This window comes from Babylonia areolata, chromosome 6 (genome assembly GCF_041734735.1).
Source record: "Babylonia areolata isolate BAREFJ2019XMU chromosome 6, ASM4173473v1, whole genome shotgun sequence".
Taxonomy (NCBI): Eukaryota; Metazoa; Mollusca; class Gastropoda; order Neogastropoda; family Buccinidae; genus Babylonia; species Babylonia areolata.
In genome coordinates, this window is record NC_134881.1 from 9,170,846 (window position 1) to 9,183,345 (window position 12,500).

The 12,500-nt window shown below is 42.1% G+C and overlaps 1 protein-coding gene across 4 annotated transcripts in view; it reads left to right on the forward strand.

Moving 5' to 3' along the window:
* Positions 1-12,500, forward strand: part of LOC143282714 (papilin-like) — a 74,069-nt gene that overhangs the window by 49,878 nt on the left and 11,691 nt on the right. For all 4 annotated transcript variants that reach the window (XM_076588429.1, XM_076588428.1, XM_076588427.1 and 1 more), the window contains exons 22-25: positions 4,231-4,318; positions 6,157-6,321; positions 7,966-8,123; positions 9,821-9,881. In XM_076588429.1, the coding sequence (XP_076444544.1) occupies positions 4,231-4,318; positions 6,157-6,321; positions 7,966-8,123; positions 9,821-9,881 (472 nt within the window). The remainder of the gene's footprint in view (positions 1-4,230; positions 4,319-6,156; positions 6,322-7,965; positions 8,124-9,820; positions 9,882-12,500) is intronic.

Below are 12,500 nucleotides of genomic sequence, written 5' to 3' on the forward strand. Positions count from 1 at the left end.
TCACCCCAGTTTCCATCAGCAAACTATTGCAAGCGGAAGGCTCTTATACTGAAGAGGTGAATGTTGACAAAGAATACCACAGTTCTGACGACGGAAGCTAAAGGTTGGGTCATTCAGACACCCACTGGCCATCCGAAGGGTCTGTGAAGAGGAGAAGAGAGGACTGGCCGTAACAGCTTCACCCATTACAAATTGCAACAGAAAATTTGCTTCCGGTGACTTAAGTCACCTTGACCTCTGCCATCACCACAGTGACCTTCGTTGTTATGTGGGCATTCATGACGTCACTAAAAAAAAAAAAAAGAAAGACAGAAAGAGGAACGCTATCATGCATGCATAAAGAAAGAAAATAACATTTGTGTAAGCCATTGCCGAAAGCGATACATGCAGGTTCTCTCCTGAATAGTGTTTTCAGTCTAATACCATCATCTTAGGTGAACAGGCTATAAATGAATAAACGAATAGTCCCTGTAGGGCTTTCTCACCTGTTGCTTTTAGAGTCTTTTGTTGGAGTCATATCTCTGTCAAACTTCACCATTCTTCAGCATCTCTGCAGTGCTGTTGGTTTTCTAACCTCAAATGACTAGGAAATTGTGTCACATCCTGACGGAACAGAAAACACACACACACACACACACACACACACACCAACTTTCTCCAGTCTTCCGAATCTAGTGCTTGATGTTCCAACATGTGTAACTAGTTTTTGACTCACTTGTGTAAACAAAGTGAGTCTATGTTTTAACCCGGTGTTCGGTTGTGTGTGTGTGTGTCCGTGTGTGTGCGTGTGTCCGTGGTAAACTTTAACATTGACATTTTCTCTGCAAATACTTTGTCAGTTGACACCAAATTTGACATGTAAATAGGAAAAATTCAGTTCTTTCCAGTGATCTTGTTTAAAACAATATTGCACCTATGGGATGGGCACAAAAAATAAAAAAAATAAAAAAGCCTAATCATATGCAAACTGCATTTACTGTTATATTTATATTTTTTGTATTCTCTAAACTTGGCACTTTGACCTCTTATTCCGACACAACAACAAGAGTCATTATTATCATTTTTTGTTCAAACAGGAACTTCTTTTGCAAAGCATGGAATTTTTATTTATTTTGCAAACGTTTTGGTGCAGATAGTAAAAAAGGGAAATTACTCTGTAATTAATGCTAGGGGACTTAATTTATCACAAGTGAGTCTTGAAGGCCTTGCCTCTCTTGTTCTTCTTTGCCTGACAGCAGAAATAAAGACAGTGTCATGAGCGATTGCACGGGCATGACGTTTGTGCCAGCAACACCCGGAACATCAGTTTCCTCTCCGATGACAGCGATTACTCGGTGCTTTGCACATTGTGAATCTTAGTTTCGGTATCAGTGATTACTCGGTGCTTTGCACACTGTGTATCTTAGTTTCGGTATCAGTGATTACTCGGTGCTTTGCACACGGTGTATCTTAGTTTCGGTATCAGTGATTACTCGGTGCTTTGCACACTCTGTATCTTAGTTTCGGTATCAGTGATTACTCGGTGCTTGTATCTTAGTTTCGGTATCAGTGATTACTCGGTGCTTTGCACACTGTGTATCTTAGTTTCGGTATCAGTGATTACTCGGTGCTTTGCACACTGTGTATCTTAGTTTCGGTATCAGTGATTACTCGGTGCTTTGCACACGGTGTATCTTAGTTTCGGTATCAGTGATTACTCGGTGCTTTGCACACGGTGTATCTTAGTTTCGGTATCAGTGATTACTCGGTGCTTTGCACACTGTGAATCTTAGTTTCGGTATCAGTGATTACTCGGTGCTTTGCACACTGTGAATCTTAGTTTCGGTATCAGTGATTACTCGGTGCTTTGCACACTGTGTATCTTAGTTTCGGTATCAGTGATTACTCGGTGCTTTGCACACTGTGAATCTTAGTTTCGGTATCAGTGATTACTCGGTGCTTTGCACACTGTGTATCTTAGTTTCGGTATCAGTGATTACTCGGTGCTTTGCACACTGTGTATCTTAGTTTCGGTATCAGTGATTACTCGGTGCTTTGCACACTGTGAATCTTAGTTTCGGTATCAGTGATTACTCGGTGCTTTGCACACTGTGTATCTTAGTTTCGGTATTAGTGATTACTCGGTGCTTTGCACACTGTGAATCTTAGTTTCGGTATCAGTGATTACTCGGTGCTTTGCACACTGTGAATCTTAGTTTCGGTATCAGTGATTACTCGGTGCTTTGCACACTGTGAATCTTAGTTTCGGTATCAGTGATTACTCGGTGCTTTGCACACTGTGTATCTTAGTTTCGGTATCAGTGATTACTCGGTGCTTTGCACACTGTGTATCTTAGTTTCGGTATTTTGTGAGGTCTACATCACTCCTAGTATTCATGACAGTGCAGAACGACTCCAAACCCGACTCAAGGGCATGGACGAAGCGCTGTTTGTTTCTCAACGTTATTAACTGAGAAACTGGTCTTTGGGGGGGAACTGGAGCGTCATCATGTTTAAAACGCGTTGAGTGCCTTTGCACGTATCGCGCACGTGTGTATTGACGTCACTGATGTCCTCAGAATAATGGAAATAACTCTTGAAGGCTGAGAATTCTCACACTTTATCTGGAGTGGTATATATCCAGTTTTAGGCTCATTGTTTTGGGTATTGTTTTATGACTTGAAACACCGCTTTCTATTGTTCTCCCCACCCCAGGCACTGAAGGGCTTTTAACTCTCTCCATACGAACGGCGAAACAGACGACGTTAACAGCGTTTCACTCCAATTACCATCATCGAAATATTGCAAGCGGAAGGCTGTTATACTGAAGAGGTGAATGTTGACAAAAAATACCACAAGTCTGACGACGGAAGCTAAAGGTTGGGTCACTCAGACACCCACTGGATATTCCGAGGGGTCTGTGTAGAGGAGAAGAGGACTGGCCGTACTGAGTGAATTAACTGATTAATGCAAAGTGCGGAGTCTGCCCCTTCTTTGCTTCCCCATGTCTAAGATGAGTGGTGGCTAGTCCTGGCAGTACGGATCCATTTCATCATAATGACGATCGGATTTGGATACTTGCTGTGTGTGTGTGTGTGTGTGTGTGTGTGTGTGTGTGTGTGTGTGTGTGTGTTTGTGTGTGTGTGTGTGTGTGTGTGTGTGTGCGTGCGTGCGTTTGCTTTTCTTTAAAAAGCAGACATACGTTTGAATGATTTCTTGAAATGTTGCTCCAGTATCCAAAGGAATGCTCTAGAAGCGGGTTAACACCACGAAAAAAAAAATGGGGTGCAGGGTGGGGCAATATTCCCCGGACCCCCGTTTAGGTGTTGGTTGACATTTTCGTAAAGTTTATTCGCACGCCCTGCTTTGCTGAGTTGCTGAAAGAAAGCAGGAAATTGGAAGAATGACGATTTAAAAAAAAAAAAAAAAAAAGAAAAAAAGCAACAAAGCTCATGATGAACAACTTGTATGTGGTTTTCACTGTGTGTCAGTAGCAGCTGCAACTAAGTACTGGATCATCCAAGCTTGGTCTTGGGCATAGGGTGAACAACTGTATCCCATTATGAAAAAAAAAACAACCCAAAAAACAACAAACACGTGCTGCAGAGAAGGGAAAACCTAGAGAGCTGCAGCCTGGAAGGGGAAGGAGAGAGAGGGTGGTTAAAGTGGTGGGGGAAAACGATGGCGGTGGATGGGTGGTTTGAGGGTTGACTGTAGGGTGGAAATATAATTATCATCAACAGAAGACAGATGCAAAAGCTAGTTTCGAGTTCTGTCTTCCTTGATCATTTGTTTTCTCAAAATATCAGCTAGAGTTTAAAAATTATTACATATGTGTGATTTCATAGTATGTATTTGATTGAAGGTCAAGGCCTTTTTTTGTGTGTGTGTGTGTGTGTGTTTGGTTGGTTACACAAAATGTACGTAACTTAGCCTTATCTTTGGTGGGGTTTTTTTGTTTTTTTTCTTAGGAAATCTTATGCTGGCGTGAGCCAAACTCTCTCTCTCTCTCTCTCTCTCTCTCTCTCTCTCTCGCTCGCTCGCTCGCTGTGTGTGTGTGTTTGTGTCTGTGTCTGTGTCTGTGTGTTATTGTCTATGCGTGTCTTTTATGATTGTGTGTGTATATGCGTGTGTGTATGTGTGCGTGTTTGTGTCTGTGTTCGTATTTGTATATAATATATATTTATATATACATGTGTGTGTGTGTGTGTGTGTGTGTGTTTATACGTGTGTGTGTGTGTTCGTGTGCAGCCCTGCAAGCCAGGCGAGAGGTGTGACACTAATCCAATCAACTGCTTAGTCCCTCCGTGTCCTCCCACTCCTCGCTGTGTCAGACAAGGTACGTGTGTACACGACAGGATGGTTCAGGCTGTGTGATAAATGACAAGAACATTGCAGGCCATAGTTAATGCTGAGCAGGGTGAGAACTCGAAAGTCAAGGAATCTGTCCGGTGAAATAGAAAATAAAACCTTATTTGGAAATCCTGTGTCTCCTAGGACCAGTATTCATCAAGTGTGGTATAATTATAGGGACCGGCCATGTTGACTGCATGGATCCTCTTGAAAGTCGTGGACAAAAGAAAAAAAATGAATGACAAGAACATTGCAGGCAATAGTTAATGTTCAGTAGGGTGAGAGATTCAAAAATCAAGGAAACTGTTCGACAAAACGGAAAACAAAATCTCGTATGGAACTCCGTGTCTCCTTCGTCCAGTATTCATCAAACGTAGCATAAGTATAGTGACCGGTCATGTTGACTGCATGGTTCCAAAAATGAATGACAAGAACATTGCAGGAAAAAGTTATGTTTAGTGGGGTGAGAGATTCATAAGTCAAGGAAACTGTTCGACAAAATAGAAAACAAAGCCTTACAAACCTTATTAAATGGAACTTCCGTATCTCCTACGTCTAGTATTCATCAAGTGTGGTGTATAGTGACCGGCCATGTTGACTTCATGGTTCCTGTTGAAAGGCATGGGCAAAGTCACAACGCAGCAGATTGTAGTTCAAACAAACTAACTTGTAGGCATTAAAGACCTAGGGTCTTTCGTATGATCTTCATCGAACTTGGTGAAGTGGTTTACCATGGCGGAAACCAAATTATTAGAGTCAAGGTCTGAAAGGCTACAGTGTGGCGTAATGAACCAAAAAAAACAACAAAAAAAAAGTAGAAGTATGACACATAGCTTGGGTTTTCATACAGATTTCACCACACTTGCTACTGTGATTGGTTGCGTCCAAAACAAATTAATGTTTTCAGAAGTCAAGGTGATTGTAGTACATCTATGTAACGTTTGTCAACATCTGAAACCGTTCAAGAACCATCCTGTACACACACACACACACACACACACACACACACACACACACACACACACACACACACACACACACATGGATTCAAAGAATACAGGATGCGGAACTGAGTGCTTCAGTTATGATATGTGAGAGACTGCTAGAAAAGATGTGTTTTAGAATTTGTTTTAGAGGATGTGAGTGAGGGACAGAAAAAGGCAGCGACGAATTCCAGGTTTGTGATTGTGCAGATGGTATCTTGACATTATCCCCGTCAACTGGAGTCCATAATCTCTGTGTTCGATTCAGTGGTTATCACGCGTCCTGAAGACGGTGGCTGTATAGTCTGTAGTGGCTGAACTACTTACGTGTTATGGTCATACATGAATGAAAGGGTAATTTTAGGGGGTGATATGAAGGAGGTAATGGAAATAAACCACTATTATAACGAGCATATTGTCTGAATATTATATAATATGATATAATATCTATCTATCTATCAATATATATATGCACAAGTATATATATATATATATATATATATATATATATATATATATATATATATATATATATACTTGGTAATAAAGACCTATTCTATTCTATTCTCTCTCTGTCTCTCTCTGTCTCTGTCTCTGTCTCTCTCTCTCTCTCTCTCTCTATATATATATATATATATATATCAGTACCATTTAACCTATTCTATTCTATTCTCTCTCTGTCTCTGTCTCTCTGTCTGTCTCTCTCTCTCTCTCTCTCTCTATATATATATATATATATATATATATTTCAGTACCATTTTCTTTTTCGATGTTATTTTCACAGTGCTTGCTATTTTCACTCAAGGGTGTGTTTTTTTTTCTGTATGTATTTGCTATACAGATGTATGCCTGGAACCCAAAGTGATAGGACCTTGTGAGGGTTCCTTTCCTAGATTCTATTACGACTCGAAGGACAACAGATGTCTTCCTTTTAACTATGGGGGCTGTCAAGGGAATGGGAACAACTTTGAGAAGCTCGAGGAATGCGTTGAGACATGTTTGAAAGGTAAGAGTTGTTGTGTGGTATGACTATTCCTATTTTTTGGCATACGAAACTGGCGTGAGTGAGGTGTGTGTGTGTGTGTGTGTGTGTGTGTGTGTGTGTGTGTAGCAAGAATGAATTTCAGTATTAATAGCAGTGCTTTTTACTTCAGGTCTTTTTTCCATATGTGATATTGGACGAAATGACAAAGTTCGAGAAATAGATTGAATGAAAGAAAAAAACAAACAAAAGAAAAAAACAGAAGTGTGTGTTATTTTGTGTGCTTGTGCACGAACGCGTGCACAGGTGAAATTCTGGCATGGTAGTTGCCGTTGTGTACATCGTGAGTCACACACACACACACACACACACACACACACACACACACACACACACACACACACACAAACACAAGCACGCACGCGCGCACCCAGCCCCCCTCCCACCATCACCCCCCCCACCCACACACACACACACACACACACACACACACACAAACACATCAAAGTGGATTTTTTTTTCTACATAACATTGCGTTTGGCATTTTACTTCCATTCGGCTTTCAGCAGTGTCATTCGTTTGAGTATCTTCCCATGACTCAGAATTTCGACAAACCCTTTTGTTGCCCTAGGTTCTTTTACGTGCGCAAAGTGCATGCTACACAAAGGTTCTTAGTTTATCGTCTCATCCGAATGACTAGCTTCCACACCACCACTTAAAAGGTCTAGTGGGGTGGTGGGGTAGGGAGGGGGGGGGGGAGAAAATTCTGGCGAATGTGGGATTTCGATCCCATACGATCAGATTCACTCATTTCCCCAAGCGGATGCATTATCACTAGGCCGCCGCTCCACTTTTTGATTTGATTTAATATGTATACTTATAAAGGGCCTATCTTTGGTCGGAGACCAAGCTCTAAGCTCTTTACAAACTCGGGGTCTTTTCCATAACAAGGCTGCCTACCTGGGTAGAGTCGACTGACGGTTGCTGTTGAGCACTCATCATTCGTTTCTTGTGTCATTCAGTCAGATTTAAGGCACGCACACATACACACTCAGACAGACATGTAACATTTTACGTGTATGACCGTTTTTGTAGATTTACCCCGCCATGTGGGCTTCAGGGTTGTGCATGCTGGGTTTGTTCTTGTCTCCATAACCCACCGAAAGCCGACATGGATCACAGGATCTTTCACGTGCGTATACACACGAAGGGGGTTCAGGCACCAGCAGTTCTGCACATGTATAAGTTGACCTGGGAGATCGGAAAAGTCTCCACCCTTTACCCACCAGGCGCCGTTACCACTAGATTCGAACCCGGGACCCTCAAAATTTGAAAGTCCAACGCTTTAAGTTTAACTCTCTCCATACGAACGGCGAAAGAGACGACTTTAACAGCGTTTCACCCCAATTACCACCATCAAAATATTGCAAGCGGAAGGCTCTTATACTGAAGAGGTGAATGTTGACAAAGAACACCACAATTCTGACGACGGAAGCTAAAGGTTGGGTCATTGAGACACCCACTGGACATCCGAGGGGTCTGTGTTGAGGAGAAGAGAGGACTGGCCGTACTGAGTGAGTTAACCACTCGGCTATTGCACCCGTCTGAGCCATAAGCAAGCAACATGAATGACTTGGTTTCCACCATCTGTGCGTGTGTCCCTGGCAGAGAAACCTGGCCGGTGCCCGCTGCCCGAGGGTCCGGGGGTTTGTGCCGAGATGTGTCAGTTCGACCGGCATTGTCCGGGGAAGGAGAAATGCTGCAGGAACAAGTGTGGCGGCACCACCTGCCAGGAGCCGGCGACCGCTACGACGTGCCCTGCGAAGGTGTGGTTTGGCTTCTATTTGTATATTGTTGTTGTTATTACTATTACAGTTATTATTGTTGTTGTTATTATATTGTTATCATTATTATTATTATTTATTCATTTGTTTATTTATTACTATTATCATTATAATTATTTGTTGTTGTTGTTGTTTTGCTTTAACCCCTCAGTTGCCGATGACCAGTATACCATATTGGTCTTATTTCATGACCTTTCAAAAATCAGGGTGTGTCTGTGTCTGTGTGTGTGTCTGTGTCTGTGTGTGTCTGTGTGTTTCTCTGTTTTTTTCTTCCTCTTCCCCTCATTTTTCACCCTTCCTTTTTTTTTCTTGATCGTCATCACCTTCATCTGCTTCTTCTTCTTCTTCTTCTTCCCCCTCTCCCACACCATCGCCCCTCCTTCCCTTTCCGGTGTCCCGTAGCTTCCTCCTGCTTTCTCCTCCTCCTTCCTCCTCCTGCTTCTCCTCCTCTTTCCTCCTCCTGCTTCTCCTCCTCCTTCCTCCTGCTTCTCCTCCTCCTTCCTCCTCCTTCTCCTCTTCCTTCCTCCCCATGCTTCTCCTCCTCCTTCCTCCTCCTGCTTCTCCTCTCTTCCTCCTCCTGCTTCTCCTCCTCCTTCCTCCTGCTTCTCCTCCTCCTTCCTCCTCCTCCTTCCTCCTCCTTCTCCTCCTACTTCCTCCCCATGCTTCTCCTCTTCCTTCCTCCTCCTGCTTCTCCTCTTCCTTCCTCCTCCTGCTTCTCCTCCTCTTTCCTCCCCATGCTTCTCCTCTTCCTTCTCCTGCTTCTCCTCTTCCTTCCTCCTCCTGCTTCTCCTCCTCCTTCCTCCTCCTGCTTCTCCTCTTCCTTCCTCCTCCTGCTTCTCCTCTTCCTTCCTCCTCCTGCTTCTCCTCCTCCTCCTTGTTGTTGTTGTTCTTCTTCTCCTTCTTCTTCTTCTTCTTCGTCGTAGTCGTAGTCGTCGTCGTCGTGGTCGTTCTTGTTCTTGTTCTTGTTCCCCTACCGGTGTCCCATAGCTTCCTCCTGCTTCTCCTCCACCTTCTTGTTCTTGTTGTTCTTGTTCTTTTCTTCTTGTTCTTGTTCTTCTTCTTCCTCTTCGTCGTTCTTGTTCTTGTTCCCCTACCGGTGTCCCATAGCTTCCTCCTGCTTCTCCTCCACCTTCTTGTTCTTGTTGTTCTTGTTCTTTTCTTCTTGTTCTTGTTCTTGTTCTTGTTCTTCTTCTTCCTCTTCGTCGTTCTTGTTCTTGTTCCCCTACCGGTGTCCCATAGCTTCCTCCTGCTTCTCCTCCATCTTCTTGTTCTTGTTCTTCTTCTTCTTGTTTGTCTTCCTCCTCTTCTTCTTCTTCTTCTTTTTGTACTTGTTCTTGTACTTTTTGTTGTTGTTGTTGTTCTTCTTCTTCTTCCTTTTCTTCTTCCTCTTCGTCTTCCTTTTCTTCTTCTTCATCTTCTTCTTTTTCTTTGTCTCCCTCTTCTTCTTCTTCTTCTCCTTCGTCTTCCCCTTCTTCTTCTTTCTCTTCCCCTCCTTCTTCGTCTTCCTCTTCTTCTTCTTCTTGTACTTGTTCTTGTACTTTTTTTCTTGTTCGTTTCTTCTTCTTCTGTCACCGTCGTCTCCTGCTCCTACTCCTACTTCTCATTAAGATAATGTCTCTGCTGATACAGATTTGAGTGCGAACTCAAAACTTTTTTCTTTCTCCCCCATTATTTTGCAGCCCTGTCCTCCGGGGACCACGTGCAGAAAAATTGACGGAGAGCGTACCTGTGTGCCTTTCAGTCAGTATTGTTTTGGGGGGTTTGGGTGAATGGTTATCTGTGTGTGTGTGTGTGTGTGTGTGCGTGTGTGTGTGTGTGCGTGTGTGTGTGAGAGAGAGAGAGAGGACTGTTTTACTTTGAATAGTTTTCCAACCTTCTGGAAATTTTGTGCTAGAATGCTGTTTTGTTTTGTTTTTAATTTTCAGTCCTTCTTCTTTCCTTTTCTTTCTCTCGTTTCTTCCTTTCTGCCTTTCTTGTCAGTTCTTTTTTCTTTCCTTTTTTTTTTTCTCAACTAAACGTTAAACATTTTAATGGTCTTTTTATGGACATGATAAATGTGCGTTCTTACATTGTTTTTTGACTCACTTGTGTAAACAAAGTGAGTCTATGTTTTAACCCGGTGTTCGGTTGTCTGTGTGTGTGTGTGTTTGTCTCTGTGTGTCTGTGTGTCCGTGGTAAACTTTAACATTGACATTTTCTCTGCAAATACTTTGTCAGTTGACACCAAATTAGGCATAAAAATAGGAAAAAATCAGTTCTTTCCAGTCATCTTGTTTAAAACAATATTGCACCTCTGGGATGGGCACAAAAAAAAATAAAGAATGAAGCCTAATTATATGCAAACTGCACTTACTGTTATATTTATATTTTTTGTATTCTCTAAACTTGGCACTTTGATCTGATATTCTGACCCAACAACAAGAGCAGTCATTATTATCATTTTCTGTTCAAACAGGAACTTCTTTTGCTCAGCATGGAAGTTTTATTTATTTTGCAAACGTTTTGGTGCAGATAGTAAAAAAGGGAAATTACTCTGTAATTAATGCTAGAGAAGTTAATTTGCTTTAAACTGATTTTTCTCTTCTTAAACATTACATTTTGAAATTATACTCAATACATAAAAGCTTGTGTGTTTTACTGTCAGTCACAAGTGAGTCTTGAAGGCCTTGCCTCTCTTGTTTTGGTTGAATTTTTTTATCCCCAGGAGAAGGTTCCTCTTGGCAAATTTGGGTTTTGTATGCCTGCTATTCGTATATGATTTTGTGTATTGTGTGTAATCGTGTTCATATTCAGGTTAAGGTGTGTGTTTTGTTTGTTTTTTTCTCTCTCTTTTTTTTATCTTTTAACGGAATGGTCAATATCAGAGACATGCCATACATTTATTTTGATGCTGTGCCTAGTTTGGGGTGGTTGTTTTTTTTTTCTTTTCTTAATTTGTTTTGAGGTTTTCTTATTGTTGTTGGGGGTATTGCTTGATCCATATCGACAGCGTTCTTAGTACTGACAACGCCCTGGGTAGTCGGGAGGTCTATAAGCAGCAATGATAAATGTGTATATGTCTGTGGCTGCTTGTGTGCATGGGTAAGTGAGTTCTTCTTCTTTCACTTAACGACCAACATCAGTATACTGATGAAAATTGTCGTGTTGTGGGAGGTTGCTGTTGGACGCAATTTAGCTGGGCTAGCGAGGGGGGTGTTCTGTTAACTGATAGGGGAGATGGGGCGCAGTCCACTGGTGTGTTGGTATGAAATGAAGATTTTTAACTCTGTTCCCACTTCCATTTCTTCTCTCGTCAGCATTCTTACAAAACAGAAGATTTTCGAAGATGAGAACAGATGAGAGAATTTTGATTACAAAATATTAACACAGCAGCAGCAGCAGCAGCAACAACAGTCGATGATGATAATGGCTATGGCGGTTCTGGTGATGTGGTTACCGCGTGATGAGGAAGGGTGGTGAGGGTGGGGGTTCTGAGGGTAGTCGCTGCTGCTTCGACTGCTTCAGCTGCTGCTGCTGTTGATGATAATGATGTTGTTGTTGTTGCTGCTGCTGCTGCTGCTGATGGTAATGCTGTTGGTGGATGTTGATGACGATAAGGATAATGACGATGATCACGAAGATATTGATAACGACGATAATGATGGTGGTTGATGACGATGAGGATAATGATGATGATGACGAAGATACTGATAACGACGATGTTGGTGATGGTAATGATATTGACGATGAGGATAATGATGATGATTATGACGATGTTGATAATGACGACGATGATCGTCACGGTGATGATGATGATGTTAATGATTGTGATTACGTTGATTGATATTGATGACGATGAGATAATGACGATGTTGTTGATAACGACGACGACGATGAAAATGATGATGATCGTGTTGATGACGACGACTGTGATGATGATGGTCATATTCAAGATGTTGATGATGATGAATGTGATGACGATGGTTGAGATTATGATGATGATGTGGAGGAGGAAGATGTCGATGATGATGATGATGATGATCGTCACCGTGGTGGTGGTGATGATGATGTTGATGACAAAGAGGGTGATGATGATGATGATGATGATGATCGTCACGGTGATGTTGATGACGATGGTGCTGATGACGAAGACGGTGATGGTGATGATCATGTTCATGATGTTGATGATGATGATGATGATGATGGTCACGATGGTGGTGATGGTGATGATAATGATGATGATGATGATCGTCACAGTGATAATGATGTTGATGAGGGGGATAATTATCAACACAGTGATGGTGACGATGATGTTGGTGATGAGGGGTGATGGTGACGACGACGACGACGATGATGATGATGACGACGATGATGATGATG